Source organism: Hylobates moloch, unplaced genomic scaffold (assembly GCF_009828535.3).
Source record: "Hylobates moloch isolate HMO894 unplaced genomic scaffold, HMol_V3 SCAFFOLD_7, whole genome shotgun sequence".
NCBI lineage: Eukaryota > Metazoa > Chordata > Mammalia > Primates > Hylobatidae > Hylobates > Hylobates moloch.
Genome location: NW_026652282.1, coordinates 87,518,841 through 87,538,569, shown reverse-complemented (window position 1 = coordinate 87,538,569; position 19,729 = coordinate 87,518,841). Strand labels below are relative to the sequence as shown.

General features: G+C 36.3%; 1 protein-coding gene across 1 annotated transcript in view; it reads right to left on the bottom strand.

Annotated features, from left to right (window-relative positions):
• The window catches only part of IL1RAPL2 (interleukin 1 receptor accessory protein like 2), a 1,126,326-nt gene that overhangs the window by 287,564 nt on the left and 819,033 nt on the right, over positions 1-19,729 (bottom strand). The window contains exon 6 of the mRNA XM_032757406.1: positions 1,098-1,172. Within this exon, the coding sequence (XP_032613297.1) occupies positions 1,098-1,172 (75 nt within the window). The remainder of the gene's footprint in view (positions 1-1,097; positions 1,173-19,729) is intronic.

Here is a 19,729-nt window from a genome sequence, read left to right as displayed (position 1 = left end):
ATAACTAAAATATTATAACCGGACTGTTTGTAACACAAAGAAAGAATAAATGTTTGAGGTGATGGACATCCCATTTACCCTGATGTGATTATTATACATTGTATACCTGTATCAAAATATTTCATGTACTCTATAAATATACACACCTATTAGGTACCCACAATAATCAAAAATTAAACAAAAACAAAAAACTTTCTAAGTGAGTGAAAATTGGGATCAATTTGTCTTCCCTGGCTGTATAATGGATAGAGACCACTATGGTCACAAATATCAATAAATCATATATTCAATGTAAGACCAATACATTTCAAGCATATTTACTCAGGTCTCTTGTGGTTCTTCTGTTTAGAATGGAAGAAATTTAGAATACTAGAATGAAATCCAAGACAGATGAAATCTCGCAAATGTTAAAGGGCATGATTTAAATTAAAGGCCACAATTTGAAAGAGATCCTAGCAGGCCTCTGAGTTTTTAGCTTACAGTACTTAAAATTACAAGGATTAGCAGTAGGAGCTCTAAAAGAGGTGTAACACCTTGTGTTCTTATTTGAGTGTGTAAAAGGACAGTAGCACTCATAAGTCAACTTGTCACTTTTCCCAACATCATATGATTCATAAATATTCAGGATCCCAACCTAAAAACAAGTTTTAAATGGCCCTGGATCGTGATATTGAAAATAATATTATCGAATCATTTTAAAGGCGAAACTGAAGGGTTGTATGTTATTTTAAGAAGTGCTTGGTCTCCAGGAGTTAATGCTGTCCAAATAAAAATTTTGGCTGACATGTATGAAAAGTTTTCTGTACCAATCACCAATGCAAGACACTCATAAATCTATCAATCATAGAATTAAAAAGCTCTGTCATACAACACACTTAATACCCAGTGTAACTAATTAGTATTACCATTTTTTGATGCAATACAAACTCATTTCCTTAAACTGCTATTGCACTGAACTCCAGGGTTACAAATGAGCAGAACACAAACTGATTTGCTTGTAATAACAGTGGCAATAAACCTTTCCTGGTTCTTGCAATTTTCCCCATCTGTTAACAGAGGGCAAGTTTAGGAAGTGTTACTCCAAGGAGGGGACTTACCCAGCTGGACATCTATAACACTTGGCTGATTCTCCATGGGGAACAATGGCTTGGGAGGCTTGTCTGTGAGTAAAGCTAGAAAAGAAAATGAAAGAAAGTAATGGAAAAATTGAGATAAATTACAGGATGAGAAAGATTCTATCATGTATGATATTTAATGTTTGTAGACTTGATGGTGTGTAAACATTTATTAGACAGTGTTCCTACTTCCTACTTGGGTTGTTACTCTATGCATACAATATCCATTTCCCGGCACATTTAGAGCACTATTGATTCACTGTAAATAGGCCATTTTGACAACTACATTTTCCAACAAAATGAAACAAATGGACTATTTTGGGTGGTTTTTATAAATTTGTAAGTATAAAGAAATATATATTTTAAAAGTATAATTGAGAAATAGTAAGTCCTCCTATATGCTTTGTAGTGGTATTCTCAATGAAATATTACCCTAATGGACATTTTTAGTGACATGAATCTTCTAAACCTCTGAATTATCCCCCACTCTCCACTGCAACCTCCAAAACAATATAATAAAGCAATGATATCTTCATTATGATAATTGATCAAAAATACCAATTAAGCATCTTTTGTACTCTAAGTCTTGTGCTAGGTACTAAAGGGAAAGAAAGTAAAGTCTTTATCTTTGCCCTCAATTTATAATACAGGACTATGAACACAGGACTAGCACACCATAATAGAGAATGGAACATAGAATATAGCATTTGAGCTATAAGGCTATATATCGGTGAAAAAGAAATGGAGAAAGGAGAGGTCAATATTTGCTGGAAGGTTTGGGGAAAGTTTTATGAAGAGAATGGATCTCCATACGAAACTTAAGGGATGGAGAAGATTTGGAAAGGCAGAGAGTAAAGAAGAAAAGATTCTCAAAAAGATTTTCAAAAGATTATCAGGAAAGATTAACAACATAAACCAAGGCACAAGAGTAGAACTTCACAAGCATAATATGCTTTGAGGAAAATGAGCCTGATGAGAAGGGGTTTTGTGAGCACCATGAACTAAAAATGAAACTATATAGATAGGATGGGGCTGAATTCTGGAGGACTCTGAGTAACAGGCAGAGGAATTTGGACATGATGTTCTAGGCTGGAGTGTCATTGTAGATCTTGAAACAAAAAATGACTCAAAGGAAGTGATGTCTAATGATGATTGGCTTGATATGTGGAATGGGCTGAGAGAAGAACAAAAAACTAAGAGGTTGAGGAAACAATGCTGCAGTGTGTGGGGATGGGTGGTGGTGAGCAGTCACATCAGGTTGGAGTTTGGGGAATTTTTTTTTTTTGAGAAGACAAATCTGAGAGGCAATTGGAAGAAAGAAATGAGAGGACTCAGCATGCAGAAACATAATGTCATGTGTACCGTTGTCATAAAACAACCCTTATATCAAACTATTGTTTATATCCTGAATTCCCTTTAACTGATTCTGTATTTATGTCTTGCTTCAAGTATCCAACTGGACTCTTACCTACTAAAAAGAAATGTTTTATACTTCTTTATAATTCACAGGAGGAATAGCATAGGATTGTGCTATCATGATTAAGCCACCATTAATTGACTAGCTTAGGACTTCCCTGCCAACATGAGAGAAGATCTCATACTATTTGCAGAATATTTAGAAGAGAAAGAGAAATAAAAGTTGGTTACAGGACAGGTAAGGTTAGGGAACTATACAAATTTGGAGAGATTCCCAAAATAGTTGTTGATAATAAACAAATGCACCAGAAATATACTTAGGAAAGAGCTTTATGGCACATTAGCTTTCTCTTCCTAATACCTGAGCTGCCTGAAGTGGAAAAATTTTAGTGAATTAATTGCCTTCATTTTTCCAACACATCATTCAAGATGACATAAAATATGTATCGTCCTTACGGAATTGAACAACATTTTTGTTTTAATTGATTTTGGCATAATTTAGACCTACTAATATAATGTCTAGTCTTCATTTCATAAATACTACAGTTACTCTTAATAATCTGATTTTTAAATATTATTAGAAACATGAGGGATCTACTTTAAACAAAATGTATATGTTTGAATTTAAAATCCAGTTATATCAGATGTTCAATTTTGTTGTATTTTGCTATTATTTGTAATAGTAAAATATTGGAAACAACCTCAATTTCTAATAGTAGGGGGCTTGTTACAATTGTGTTGATTTCATATAATGATATATTATGATACTGCTGTTTAAAAGAATTAGGTAAATCTGCAGATTAGATATGAAAGTATTTCCAATACATACTGTTTAATGAAAAAAACAAAGTCCCAAATAGTATGCTCAGCATGCTATTTTGAGTATAAAACATACATATGCATATATAAATGTTTGTATATGTATGAAATATTTCTAGATGGATACATGTGCAATTGGTAACAGTGGTGTCCTCTGAAGAGAGGGAGTGGATGGGTGAGTAACTGTGGTGGGTAAGGAAAGGGTGGCATGGGCAGGCAGAAGGAAGATTTAATCTTCACTATATGCCTTTATATTTTGAACCATCTGCATATGCTATGTATTCAAAACATAAATAAAATTAAAATTAAATCCAGCCATTTTTCATTTTATTAATAAAAAATCCATTTTGATTTCTTTATAGAATTATTGTCAATTTACCTTACACATCCAAATTATAGACATTTAGCTGCTGGAAACTATTCTAAGGCAATCTTATTTTAAAATATTTCCTTCTTCCAAATGAATTAACTGGAATGTGATAGGTGGGAAGCAATTGTAAGGAATGTATTTCATGTATGGAAATGACAATCTTGCTCTGCTTTCAGCAGGATGAGTTTGGGGTCATTGTTTTCCCCTTCCCTTATCTTCCGCCATGGACTATAGATGTATTTACCCTAATTTTATTATTGTTAAATATCAATTGCTGAAGTGACATTCACTAATATTAATGATAATTTTAAGTGTCTTACATTTATAGGTGGTTCATAAGTTTCAAAGTGCTTTCAGATACATTAGCTCATATTATCTTCATGATGACCTTGTAAAGAAGACAGTTACAAATGTGGTCAATTTAGATATGAAGTTAAATGAAGTTTATATTGTCTTATTTGGTGTCCCCTTGTGACCAAGTCCCCACTTGCAGGATGAATAGGAAAACAGGATATAAGTTGTAGGCAGTAGACAGGTAAAGAGCTCAGTACTGAGTCAGTGGTTTTAGCTTCTTTGACTCCACAATAATTACACTAGGGTTCCTAGTCCAATGGGAATGGCTTTGTGGCAAACAGCCAGTTGAAACATGATCCCTGTAGGACACCCCACACATATACACTTTTTCCCCCTAAACCCGTGAATGGAAAGAGATGAACTGGCACTTAACCCAGCACATCTCAATGGGATATAAGGCTATGGTGCCTCTTTAAATTCCAATATCATGTTTAGGCTTGGGAATTGCTAACAAGTGCAGAACATTTGTGATGATAAAGCAGCAACTGCAGCAGTTCATCTGGATCCTGACCACCAGCCCAGAGACAAATCTATCAGCACCTTGCATAATTATAGCATCTGCAGATTAGCTAGAGTGCATGCTGCCACAGGCAGGCAAGCTCATTTCTTGTTTATTTTTATTTTTAAATCTCATCTGAAACTCAGTTACTAATTGTGAAAGGAAAGAAAGAACTGTCAATACCAAGTCCCCTAAACAACAGTGCAGAGATTTACAATTTTATTAGGAATCTTATCCTGGACCTCAAGGGGGACTAATTGGGGTCTGAGCTAATCTTTGAATTTGCTGCTTAAGCTTCATGCTTTGATTGAAAGAATGGGCGCAAAGGATACATTTTGTTACTAACATTTCAATGTACAATTTCTCCAATGCACTTTTCTCAGTAGCTGCTTATATTTAATTATCCTTGAATATAATTGCTCTACCGTGTATACCATGACACTAGTCTTAATGTGTTAGTGAAGCTACTACTATTACTGCCTTCTTCTTCCTAAAACTAGGTTTTATATGTTTGACACTAACTTTCCTGAGAAGAATGCTCAAAATAACTTTTTCTTTTCCATGATAGGCAATGATTTTATCTATATGTACAACCAGATCAACTGGTTTGACTGAAATGATTGGTCAATTTCCATGAACTTAGTATAAAAAATAAGTAGACTCGTTTGTTTAATTGAATAAATGAATTTGTCTACATTGCCCAAGTGTTACCTACTGTTACGACAATTTTCATTGCCCTCTTTTGTTGTTGACTTACCTGTTTAATTAGATTGGCCAGAAAGACCAAGTGGAAGGGAGTAGAAGGACAGAAACTCATTAATTTCTGTGAATGAAGCTATTTTGGAATTTGTATGTTATGGTCAATGAAATGGATCCTCCCAAATCCATTCAGCATACCAGCACTAAAATTACATTCTAAAATCACTATTTTTGTCATAACATTTAACCATTCAAAACCTACCAATGTTTCCTACATTTACAGGAGGATAAACTCTGAACTTGTCATCTAGGAACATAAAGGCAGCCATAGTCTAGCCTTAATAACTTTCCTGTCATTTTATTTTATTTTATTTTTTGAGATGTAGTTTCACTCTTGTTGCCCAGGCTGGAGTGCAATGGCAGAATCTCAGCTCACCTCAATCTCCGCCTCCCTGGTTGAAGCAATTCTGCCTCAGCCTCCCGAGTAGCTGGGATTACAGGCATGCACCACCATGCCCGGCTAATTTTGTATTTTTAGTAGAGACAGGGTTTCTCCGTGTTTGGTCAGGCTGATCTCGAACTCCCGACCTCAGATGATCCACCCACCTCGGCCTCCCAAAGTGCTGGGATTACAGGTGTGAGCCACGGTGCCCAGCCTTTCCTGCCTTTTTACCCACCTATCTTCTATTTTATTGATGCTATAGACAAGTTACTGTCCTCATTCACATTGTATTAATTTCCAACTATGCATCTTGGCTTAAACTCTTCCTCTAAGATCGGTAACAAATAAAAACAGCTACCACAGTTATGATTTACTTAATATCTACTGTTCTAGGCTGGTTCAAGACATTTTATATCACATTTTACAAATAACTTGCCCAAAGTTAAGCAGCTTATTCTTGAACCTAAAGAAGGGACCTGCATTGAGTTCTGTCTGATTTCACCAGGCCAACAACACTCTAAGACCTCCCCCTTTCTTTTTTTCATCGCAAGTCCTAGCTATCCTCCAAAAACGTGTTTAAGTCTTGAATCCTCCAGAAAGCCTTCCTTAATAACAGCCCAAGCTAATCTTTCTCCTCTCTTAAATCCTAAAGCATTTACTACTCCTTTGAACCACCCATTTGGTTCATGACATGTACTACTTTGAATACAAATTAAACCTCATATTACATGGGTATGTCTTGTCTTCCTAACTATATTTTTAAGCTCCTGGAGGATAAAGATCATGTCTCATATAATCCAGTAAAGAAGACAGTATGTGACATTGGGGAACAAATAAACACAATCTCCAAATTAACTTCCTGGTGGTATTCTTTCTTTAAAAAAGTGTGCTTCCCATAGCATTCTTAGATTGCAAGGAACAGAATCAAACTTTTGCTAATTAAAGCCAAAAGGGAATTTATCAGAAGTATATCTCAAGGATGGCCAGGAAGTTTGGGAAACTAGGTTTAATAACAGAAAAGAAACCAGGCCAGGTCTAGATATGCAAGCAAAAGAGACTACACAATAATTTCATCTTGACCCCCTCAATGAATTGTACTGGTTTTGTTGTTGTTGTTTTTTAATATGTTTTCTTTTATTGTGTTGTATCTTGGTTTTTTGTCCTTGTATCACTTTGATCAAGATTCAAAATCCCAGAACGACAGGCTGAATGAACAAGTTTTGAGCTCCAGGCCTAGGAAAGATTGTATGCAAATCATGAAGAAAAGAAGAATCTCCTAAAAGCAGGTTTTTGCAACCTCAGCGAGGTAACATTCACTAATGGCAAATTCTTTGTTGTAGGTGACTGTCCCATGCATTGTTGGATGTTTAGCAGCTTCCCTGGCCTCTACCCAAAGATGCCAGTAGGACCTTCCCCCAGTTGTGAAACTAGAAATGTCTCAAGATATTGGGAAAATATAATGAGGGGAATAACATTGCACCTGCTTAATAACCACTGTCCTAAAGAAAACTTAGGTTGTGTTAGAAAAAGAAATAAATACTAGATGGCCAAAGGTAACAGGCAATACCATCTCATTGCCCAACTCCAGGGGCACACTTACATCAGTTTCCATGTAAATGGCATTCCTTGGAGCATATAATATTAATGGGATGCCCTGAAGTTGTGCAAAGAAGTGACATTGATCACACACATCCATTAATAAAACACAATTTTATTAATTAAAACAATAATATTTTATGCCAAATACTTCTCAAGTTCTGAAACAGTCACTGGATTTTGTCAATGGGTAGCAACCGTTCCATGGGCTCTTTCCTCTTCCAAATCACCTAAGCTCATGAGCTAATTCCAAAAGAGAGCAATAGCAGCCTTATGGCTCTTTGTCCGAAAGTGCCCAGATGTACAAGTATTACAGATTGCCTATTGTTCTGAGGGAATTGAGGATTTGGGGAAGAAAGACTTGGGAATAGCTTTCATGTGAGAAGACAAAATGGAGGTCCCCACTGAGCAAATCAGATTTAGGGAGAGCCAGAGATCCTGTTAATATCCTTAAAAATTTCCTGTAATCATCAATGGAGACTTGCCAAGCTTAGCCTAAGTAGTTGACTAGTTTGAAGAGTTCATAAATTGAACACAGAATGCAGAAATTGCTGAGCTCTGAACACATCATAAGTACTATTATTCTTTGGAATACTTGGCATTTTTTTTCTTGTGATTAGCTGATAATTGCTTGAGGCAAGGAATATCTCTTTCTCAATTAACTACATAGTCTTCCTAATCCTGTATTATGATGTACACAATTTACTGGCCACTTAATCTAAAGCTCCGTACGATAAAAATATTTTATTTCTAGAATTACCAGGCTGAGAGTCCCGTAGTTTAGATGATTATCCAGGAAAAAGTACAGAATAATCATGATTATTCACTATCATCCTTAATGTTCCAAACCTGTAAATTCAAGCAGGACCAGCCTTGGTTACAATATATCTCCTTTGCCCTAATATTCCTAATTTTGTGATCTCTATTTTAGAGAAATTTCTTCTCCATCCTGCTTTTAGGCACACAAAGTTGTGACTCTCTGATCAAAACCTGCTGCAAAAAAGCATCTGCCATTTAAACCTTAATATGAACTTAAGACACTTATACCTTCTCTCTCATAAGGCTAGCTGCTTTTGAAGGATTGTCTCTCAATGTGGAATGAAAGGCTTTACTCCACTGTAGGCACACATTGGGCACCAGGGCCCCTTTCTTGACTTACTCTCTTCTCATTGATGTTAGCCAACAAACAGGGTGGCCTTCTGCAGAAGCCGATTAAGACAAATAAAGCTGTTTTCCTCAAGATTCTAACCAGCATTATTATGAGTGAATCTTCTAGTTCATAATAATATCTTAGGAAAAAGAGCCCAGGCATATGTTAAATAAAAAAATCAATGTTCATTAAAAATCAATCTTTGCTTTTATTTCAGCTTGTTATTACTTTCATCAACTAACCACTGTAGCAATTAATCTTTTATAATTATTTTCTCTACCAAAATTATAATATTGTCTGTCTTATTTGTAACAGGAGGAAACAGATCAGCATGGACTTTTTATTAACTCAATCTAGAGAGAAGATATATTCTCTAGGTGTCCCAGCTATAACAGAAAATTTGTGATAGGCTCAACACAAAAAACAGAACCAGCGATCCCCAGAATTATTTGAAAATTTGTTTTCAAATCACTGATGGCTCCAACTTCAGATACTTTTACATGTATCTCCCTCATCTCCCTGCCTACTACAACCCTTTAAAAATAATTTGCTTCATTAAGTCACTGTTACTGATGACAATGGTTCATGTTCCTCACATGTATATTTGGAAGATAAAATTCTTGAGAATTACTGAGAGTCAAACACATGAAAGGTTATATTCAGAGGATTACATTGCTTTTAAAACACATTCCAGTTTCACTAAAAAATCCCTGCCATTATTTAAAGCCATTGAAGTATTTGCCTTTTATTAGCATAGAACTTAAAGTCAGTTATTGTCTTTAATAAATAAGTGATCCTTTACCAAATAGAGGTTAAACTGCTGGGAAAGTGCTGGGCAACTTACCTGGCCATTGCCCCTGCAAAGCTTAGGGCCTCCCTAGCAACTGGCTCAGAGCCTGTGTCCTGCCTTGCAATTCAGTGGATGTGCCCTGAGGGTAGTGAATGGTCAGGGCTGCTGTGAAGTTGCCCTGAGTTGCCCTTTTCTCTAGATCCCACATTTATTTCCACTAATATTTGAGTTTTGAGCAGTGCATGGGCTTTGGGAAAGCTTAAGCATAAGGCAGGGCAATTTCTTCTCAATGCCATTTGACACAAGAGCCTTCTCTGGAGAGAATAATGTTTATTCAGCACAAATCTGCCCAGACATAAAGCAACTTCTTCAAACTTGAAAAGAAAACAACCTTGGGGGAAGTGGAAACTTAAACAGTGGTTATGATGGTAGTTTTTTTTTTTTTCTTCACAGTTCCTGCTTTTTCTTCACTGTTGCCTTTTTTCCCTCAAGTAAGATTTTTCTTTCTCTCTCTAAAATAGTACTCCCTGGACCCTTATATTGTTGATGTCAAACAAATTCCATATATAGTTATTATCAAAGAAATTTCACAAGATAGTGTACTTCCAGGTTTCACACAGAACTTGGGATATAGTTAGTATTAAAATAAATATGAAAGGTTAAACATGGGAGATGGGTGAATTTTTACCTTGCTTAAAGATCATCATTTGGCTCTGTGATGACTGATCTGTCAGGATCTAGAAATTTGGCCTAGATAGTGATGTCTAAAAATATAATATGATACCCAAGGATGGATAATTTTAGAGCTAGACAAACCCTTAGAGATCTAATTCATCTGGCTATTTTGACAGATAAGAAACTGAAAGGCAGAAAAGGAGGAATGTACTCAACATCATACTGAAAAATAATAAAACAGAAGACCCAAACCCAAGTTTCTTGAATTAAATGTTCAATATTCTTGCTACTGCACCATGGCTAACATTGATTAAGCAGGGATTTCATGCCAAGCACTTCTACATTTATTCTCTCATTAAATCCTCATGACAATGTATAAAGTAGGTCCTACTATTATCAACATTTGACAGATGAGAAAACTGAGGCTCAATGAGTTTAAATTATTTGTCCAAAGTCATATTGCTGGTAAATACATTTTGGGTCCAAGATTCAACCGAAGTCTATCTCACCCTTCAGTCCAAGGTCATAGCCACTAATCTATACTGTCATATTTCTTCCGTGTTTTTTTAATTTAAGACTGCTTTTTGTGTGTGTGTGTTCAAAATACATCCAAAATATCTACATATAAGCATCACCAAAAAATAAAAATAAAAAAAATAAAAAGGCAAGAAAGAAAGAAACCTAAACACTTCACTAAACTGATGAGCTTTGGGGATTAATTGACTGAATACCTCCTTTATCTGTATCCACAAAATTCCACAGGTCAAAGAATGGGATGAAAATTCGATTTTGGATTACTTGGTGTAATTCATTCTTATAATCAGTTAACAAATGTTTGCAGTTCTATTATAGAAAGGTACTCTACCAAATAGTGTGTATATCTTCATTGGGGGCAGTAAAGTATAAATTTGAAGAATACACAGAGTCAGATCAAAAGGCTTAATCTAGTAGAAGAAATGGAGGTATAAAATGGCTGTAGTAAGTGACAAAAAGTGGTAATTGACTGTTTTAACTTTTATTGCTGCTGGTAAGCTATCACACACTTAGTAGTTTAAAACAACATATTTACTGTTATCTTACTGTTTGGGAAGCAAGAAGTCTAATGTGGGTCTCACTGGATTAAAATTAAGGTGTCAGCAGGGCTGCATACCTTTCTGGAGGCCCTGGGAGAAAATCAATTCCTTTTCCTTTTCTACCTTCTAGAGTCTGTCTGCATTCCTTGGTGCTTGGCCATTTTTCGTCTTCAAAGCGAGCAAGGGCAGGTTGAATCCTTGTGACATTATATTATTCTTTCTTTTCTACCTACCTCTTCTATTTTTAAAGAAACCTGTGATTTCACTGAGCTCACCGGGATAATCCATGATGATTTCCCTATTTTGAGGTCAGGGGATTAGCAACCATAATTCCACTTACAACCTTAATTTGACTTTGCTATAGAACCTACCATATTCCTAACAGATTAGATTATGGACATCTTTGGGGTGGAGGGCATTATTCTGCCTACTACCATGCCACAAGAAGTAATTAAATAAAATATAGATAAAATTTAAAGAAGCAGAATATGCCATTGTGGCTGTCATATGGAATAACATATATTGTCTGTATTGTATTTTTATGAAAATAACTTTTTTACTGGTCTCATTTCAGTGAAATCAGTTTTTGAATATAATCTTTGCATTTCAAACCAAAGTTCATGAAGGCAATTATTTGACTAGATTGGACAGGTATTGATACTTCCGTTTTCAGTCTAATGGTTTATTTACTTATGGTTGTCAAACTAATTAGGCATTCATAACTTGTTAACATGATGTTTTGCAATACAAAAGAATATGGAAAAGCAAAATATCACTTAAGTTCAGTTGTTTGGATGTGCTAACAGTCCGTAATGAGGATGACAACTGGATATTAAATAAGCATTTTTTTAAAAATCAAAAGTTTCATGACAGGGATAATTTTCCAATTCACAGAATATTTGTTTAGTAAACATTATTTGTGATGTGACATTTAGAGCTCAGGAAGAAGAGAACCATTCTAACATAAAGACTTACTTAGTTTGGGATCTGAGGTAGAGAATAAAGTGTCAATCACAAGGCATTATCACTTTATCCTCCTCCACGTCAGCTTTACATTACCAGAGAACTTTCCATGATGGTGAGTAACCTATTTGTTTACATGACAACAAGCCAAATGCATGGTCATCAAAAATCTATAAAGTGCAGGGTGTTATTTCCACTTTGCAGATGAGGAAACTGAGGTTCAGACAGGTTAATTTACTCTCCTAAGGACTAACCTCTGGCTACTAAAAGCCAGAACCAAAATGTAAATCCTAATTTCCTGACTCCTATTCTGTAGTCTCCCAGTCTCATTTAATCCTCACAACATTCCTATGAGATGAGTACCACTATTTCCATTTTTTGTTGTTGTGGTTGAGGAAATTAAAGGTCAAAGGGGTTAGGTCACTTGACCAAGGTTACCTTGCTAGCAAAGATGGCAGAGCTATCATTCAAATCTATGTCTGTTTGGCTTTAAAGCTGAGATCTTCCCCCCAGAATCATTCAAGGATGAATATGTAATAATATTTCAAATGAACTCAATCATACTAGAGCAGTCTCTGAAAATAAAGTAGTTTTACTTTCCATTTCCATCACTGAAGTCAGGACCTGGCTCTTAGAAATCTTGATTAATTTCCCACATGATGGCAGCTCTCTGGGAGGTTTCCAAGCTTGTTCCCTGTCTTCGTAACACTGATGAGAACTAATTTAATTAATCAAATATAAGTTGATGATCTATGATGTTGAAATTGATTTTCAAATGGAGCCAATTATGACTGCTCACAGTTCCAAGGAAAAAATACAAGCTAGGTGATTTCAAGATGTGATTATTGGATACAGAAGAATTGAGAAAGGAAAAAAATTAACTGAATTTACAAAGCACTTTCTCTTTCCCATGATTATCTCATTAAGTCCAACTTGGAGGCTAGGAAAGCAAGAATTGTTGTCTCCAGAAACTGAGATACGAAATCTTGGGAATTTTTCAAAGTAGGATCCAAATCTCATGAAAAAGGGTGACTTGCCTTTTTGAATCAACTTTTTGAGTAAACTTGCCAGTTAACTGTGGAGCTTTGATGGCCCCATTTTCTCTGGTAGAGTAAGCATTTATTCAGCTGTGATTATCATTCATCTCCTGATATAACTTTGTCAAGAAATTGGGTTCAATGTTGAAAGGATATCCTGACCCTCTAAATAATATGTCTTTGAAATACCATAAGGCAAGCTAATTCTTTGACAGGGGAATCAAATTCCACCATAGTGTTCTCTGTACTGGTTTAAATGAAGCAGCTTCCAAGTATAGTCTAATTCACCTAAGGGCCTGTACCACCACCACCCCTCCAACCCACCTCTCACTTCCCCAACCTCATCCCATTATTCCCTAGTCTGGACTGACACTTCCTCTGCAGAACATTCAAGTACAGATGGAAACCCAGGTGTTAAAACTGCTCTGACCTTATGACAAATTGATCTAGTGCCACTGGATGTTTCTAAAGCAAATATGCACTTTCTCTGAGAGTATCTTTAGTCAAAAAGTGGTCAGGTCATTTGTGAGAGAACAAAAGGCTTTTCAGGAAACTCTTGTGTGGGTTGTTACCTGAGGTTACAAATCAGGGAAAACCCTGCAAATAGATCTTGCTGCGTTAGGTGACTCAGTGTCTACTGCTATGCTTTTAACATGAAGGCTAGTTACTTGTCTGACCAAAACCCAACCCTTTAGGATCTTTGTCTACGGGCTAATGACCCATTAGTGCTTTAGCATTAGCCTGACAGCCAGTGCTCACTAGCATATATCCATTTAATCTCAGAGAGCTTGGGAGAAAAAAAAAAAAAGGCACTGCGTAGTACGTAAGAAAAGAATTCAGTTCCTGAGACAGCAAAAGCTCCTCATCCCCACCTATCTTATGTGTATCTAGACCTTGGAAGTGTCTGTGATGTTCATTAGCATCAGGCTGATCTCAGTCTAATTCAGAGCAAATGGTTGCTTATGTTTATTATTTTATAGGAAAAGCCTTTCTCAACTTTCAAAAACATCTGCCACCCAATATCTAGATCACAGAACTCTAGGATGTTGTAGTTGAAAACATAGGTTCTGTGTTAAGAACACCTGGGTCTTAGTTCTGTCTCTGGCACTTACTTTGTGACCTTGGTCATGATTCCTAAGCTCCTCTCGGACTCCATTTCCTTGATGCATTACTGTGGATACTAATAGTACCCATTTTTTAGGATTATTATGAGGATCAAATAAGATCATGTTTCTAAAGTGCTAGGCAGAGGCCTGGTACATAGTTTAGTTCTCAATAAATGGTAGCAAATATTGATTTGCTAATTAAAGAGAACATCGAGCTGTATATCCTCCTAGGGATGGAACCCAATTAATTACCCCACAGTAAATGAATGGCTGTAAATATTTAGGTTGGTGCAAAAGTAATTTCGCAATAACTTTCTCACCAACCTAATAGGCACACCAATGAGAGGAAGGTTGAAAGGACAAGGGCCAGGTACCAAAGGGAAGAAGTGAGAGTAGGGTAGATAGAGATACAGAGCATCAAGATCACCAAAGCAAGACTCACTCACTTCAAAACTTCAATTCTCCAATACCACGTGCTATCACAGTACTTGTACAAATAGATCCAGATCTAAAACTCACACAGCCAGCTTCTGCCTTGGTAAGAGGATCACAAAATCATCTATAATAATGCATAAAAAATAGATTGAGCTGGCAAGTATATTTCCATAGTGTCTGTGTGGATAATACACTCAGCGTAAGTCACTGATTTCATTGACTCTCCCTAACCTATGCAAAGCCAAAAAGGAAATTAAGCTGGGTGGCTGGGTTTTCAGGCTGATGTCAATTTTGCTGCAAAGCAAACAGGCAAGTTACTGGCAAAATAATAGAAGCCACTTCATCAGCCTTATGAAATTTCTTCCACAGACTAGATAGTCTAAAAGCAACTTACTACCCATTTGGTTTATCTCTGAGCCCTGAGCTAGAACTTAAGATACACAGGTTCTGATCCTGGCTCCACTAAAAATTTATAGTGTAACCTTCAACAATTCTGTTACCTTTTCTAACTTTTCTATTGCTTAGGTTCCTCAACTTCAGAATGGATATGGTAACTGCCCTGTGTAGTTTTTATAGTTAATATGAGGATCAAGTGACCTAAGAAATATAAAAGCCCTATGAGGTTTTTATAAAATCTCTAAATATATAAGCTGGAAAGCTGGAAATGTCCTCCTAAAGTCACAACTTCCAACATTGCATCCCAGAGATATAGCTGTCTTATGCCATTCTCAGGGTGCCTGTGAAGAATATCTACAGGACCACTTCCGGTTTTTTTTTTTTTTTTGGTGTTTTAAAGGATTTTGCCACCATAGCATTCTATTTTATGTCTAGTGTAAATTAATCTAATTGTACTAAAGGCTACATTCATTGAAGAAGAGATAGAAGAATTATCACCAACTATATTTCTGGAAAATAATAATATATAACATTTACAAAACACTTACTATAAGCACTTAACCAGTATTAATTCATTTAATGCTTTCAGCAACTTTATGTATGGGGTATACACTATTATTATCTCCACTTTATAGGAAAAAACTGAGGCATTAAGAAATTAGGTGACCTACCCAAGATTACATAGGTAATAAGAAACAAAGCTGAAGTTTGAATTTAGGCAGTCTGGCTTCATAGTCCTTTTAAAATATAAGCCTAACAAGATCCTGATCAATTTGCATCATTTCAATAGTACTTAGTCTTACACAGTCATAATTACAAAGACTCTAGTCTTCCTACCTAATACACGAGTTCCCTCCAGAGTTCCCAGTATTCAGTCTTCGCTTGATAACTTTTCTGCAATAGGCTCACTGCCTCCTGACATCAATCATTTCAATTTTGGAATTACTTTATTAAAATTTCTTCTTTATGTTCAGCTATAATTTGTTTCTTAGTATGTTATACCTCTTGGTCCTATTTCTGGTCTCTGGAACAACACAGAATAAACCCAATACACCTTCTATATACCAATGCTTAAAACATTTGCAGACAGATTTATTGATCTCTTTCACCCCCTTCCCTTCTAAAAGCTCTTCCCCTTTTCAGGCTAAACAGTTTCCTCAATTGCCCATTGTCTTTCAGGTGACATGTTTTCCAAAACCCTTTTCCATCCTAGACAACCTTTTTTGGACACAATCTAATCTATCAATGGGCTTCTTAGATATGGTACAATAAACTGAACACATAATTTCAGATGTCATCTAAAGTGCAATTAAACCAATACTTCTATTGTTCTGGACCCTACCTTTCTGTGATGCAGACTAAGACTGAATTAGAATTTTTGGCAATCTGGTCTCACTGCTTGTGCTCTCAGCCAAATAAAATTCTAAGATTGTACTTTTGCAGTTGGAATTTTGGACCTGAATGAAAAGCTTTACATTTTTTTCCTATTAAATGTAATCTGGTTAGTTTCAACCCATCATTCCAAACTACTGAGATATTTTTGAAAAGAAATATGTGCTCCAAAGAATTAACTGTCCCTCCCAACTTCCTCTCATCTGAAAATGTGATAAATATAATTTATATGTCATCTAACTCACGGATAAAAAATGCAGAACAGGATAGCACTCTGAGAGAAGGCTCTCTGGCGGCCAAGAACATTAGTTCATTAATGAACACTTCTGAAGTACAGTACCTGCTGGCTGCCCAAAGTCCTGAACTGTGCCATATTCCTCTGGCTCTGCCTCACACACTTAGGGTCATTCTTTCCTAAGCTGTACCAGTTAAATAGGGTCCAGTTTGTAGGGTCCAGTGCAAAATGAAAATACATGGCCCCTTGTTCAAAAATTATTAAGAAATTTAAGACAGTAACATCAGGGCATTCAACCAAATTTGAGGCCCTTCTAAGTTCAGGAACCTGTGTAGCTGCATAGGTCACATGGCCCTGAGGCCAGCCCTGTTCCCAAACTTTACTGTGACAGAAATTGCTGGCTTTTCAGTAAAACTTGTCTCCTTTCTTTCTGAGCACATACCTATACTACACATACCTATACTACACATTTGCCAGCCTCTCTTGCAGTTAGGTGTGATCATATGTCTGAGTTTTAGTCAGTGCAATGTAAGTGGAAATGATATGCACCCCTTTCAGGCTTGACCCATAAAAATCTTCCACAGAAGATTTTTCATGCCATTTTCTCTTCCACCAGCTTGACACAGGTGATAATGGTAACCCTGGAAGATATATGCTAAAGATGATTAAACTTTAAGAATGAAGGAACCCAGATCCTTAAATTAGGAACACGTGCTAGGGTTTTGTATGAGAAAAAATAAATTTCTGTCATATCCCAACCTTTCTACATCTTTCGGTTTGCTTACTACAGCTGCTATCATCACTCTACATAATACATTGCCTTATTACCAGAATTGCTTAGAAGGCTAGTTGAAATTCTCATTTCTAGGTACCTCTACTAGAGAATATAATCCAGTGGATCTGGAACGGAGAGTAGAAATCTGTGTTTTTAATAAGCCCTCCCACAGCTAGTTCTGATGATAAGGCGAGTTTGAGGACTTGTTCTATATTTTTCTTTCCATGTTATTTTCCCTATTACAATGCCCCCTGCTCTATGCTCTATTTCCTCCTGGTTCCTGTTTCCAAGGTGACACTTACCACATGTCGTTAATCTGTTCCATAGAGTACAGACTTTATGTCTAGAGCTCCATAGGCCATCTCGTAAATTTGGGATGGAAATCAGATGCAAACAATAGAGGAGCAGTAAGAAAGTAAAAGTGTAGATCCCTGATGACTTCTTGAAGTCACTATACCAACCCTGGACTGCCTAATTTCTGTTTCTTTTTGCTTGAGAGAATCAATACGTGTATGTTTGAACAACTATAAGTAGGGTTTTCTGTTATATGTAGTAGAATCTAATCCAAAATCATAGTGAATTATGTTGGAATATGGTATTCTTTCAGGGCCCATTATATATATTTCCTTAAGCTGACAGTTGGTCTCTGCTTTCACATAGAACCAGGTCTTCCCTGAGTAACTTTGTATAAGCAATTGAGTGGCATGATGGAGATGATGGAAGTCAGTACTTCATTTTGCTAGTACCTCAAATCAGATTGTTATCTATCTTTGGCTAATAAGAAATGTCTCACAGAATGCCAAACAAATCACTGTTAAAGTTTGAAAATCTCAGAGACAATACCCTGTAGTTGATATTTTTCAGTGAATGAAAGCTTCACCTTATACCAATTCATGTACTTCTTAATCTGATTGCTATGGTTTTGAATGTGTCCCACAAAAGTTCATGTGTTAGGAACTCAGTCCCCAATACAGTAGTGTTGAGAGGTGAGACCTTTGGGAGAAGATTGGGTTATGAGGGCTCTGCTATCATGAATAAATTAATCCATTTATGGATTAATGGCTTAAGACAGTGAATTAGTTACTGTGATAGTGGGTCTGTTACAAAAAAATGGGTTTGGCTGTCTTTTGTGAGCTCCCTAGTCATGGGATGCCCTGCACCGCCTTGTTTCCTCATCAACAAAAAGGCCCTCACCAGATGTGGCCTCTAGACCTTGGACTTACCAGCCTCCAGAAATGTAAGAAATAAATGTCTTTTCTTTATTAATTACCCAGTCTCAGATATTCGGTTATAGCAACAGAAAATGGACTAAGGTACCAACGAAGAGTAAATAAGTATGCTTTAGTGAAGCAACAAGATCATTGAGACACTTCATTTGCATCAAGGCAATCTTGAAAATCATGTTTGATAAAGGTTATTTCATTCTCCCTTCTTTTTCCTCTATTAAAAAGTAAAGAAAGAGTGACAGATGAAGTAGGATATGATCATCTTTCTTGAAGGGACAGTTGAAGTTTTTGCATACAAATGAAAGCTATCATTCTTGTCAACCTTAAATTGGAGCTCTAAACAATACCTCAGCAGCCAATTAATATTCTATAACCAATCAGAGCACTCATGCAGACTGTTCTGCCATCCTGAAACATAATCCCAGTGCCAATAATTATTAGCTACAGAAGACACAGCAGTTTTAACTTGTGATTTCCAATCAATTTGAGTCAATATAATATTCATTTATGCTAAAAACATACGTTTTCCAAAAATATTTTGACGGAATATGTCTTAACAATGAAAAGCAGCCAAAAAAAAAAGGTTGAAATTATTTGAGATTAGGTACTCTGAAAGGTCGTATCACCAAGGGGTCTAATTCCACAAATGTTAGCTTCCTATAAACCATACCATGGAAGGGGACTTACAGAGTTCTGATTTCTGATTCAAGAAACAAAATCACCAATTGATTGGGTAACTTGGACCATCAGTTCTGGCTTTCAGTGGTGTCACCTCTATCCCTTGAGAATCTTGGAATATGCCAATTTGGATGGTTTAGAAGATATATGTGCAACAATAATGTCAGGGATAATGTATGCCCACCAAGTCTGCTCAAGGGATCTTATGCCCTTAAAAGATAGGAAAACTAGAGAACAATACTTACTGACAGCTAACAAGCAGCCAGAAGAACTTTTAAACTGGAGTGAGACAGAGAAGTATTTGCATAAAGGCCTATTGTCCTTGAACAAAGAGACACAGCCCCTTGCACAGAAAAGTCAGGTTAATTTTCCCACTCTAAAATGTTAACAGCCCCTTCTTTGCTGGGCTACCAATCTACCAAGTGGGAAAATTATTATTTTCTTAGTCCTTAAATTTGCTTCCTGAGTATTCAGATTCAGGTTAAAAT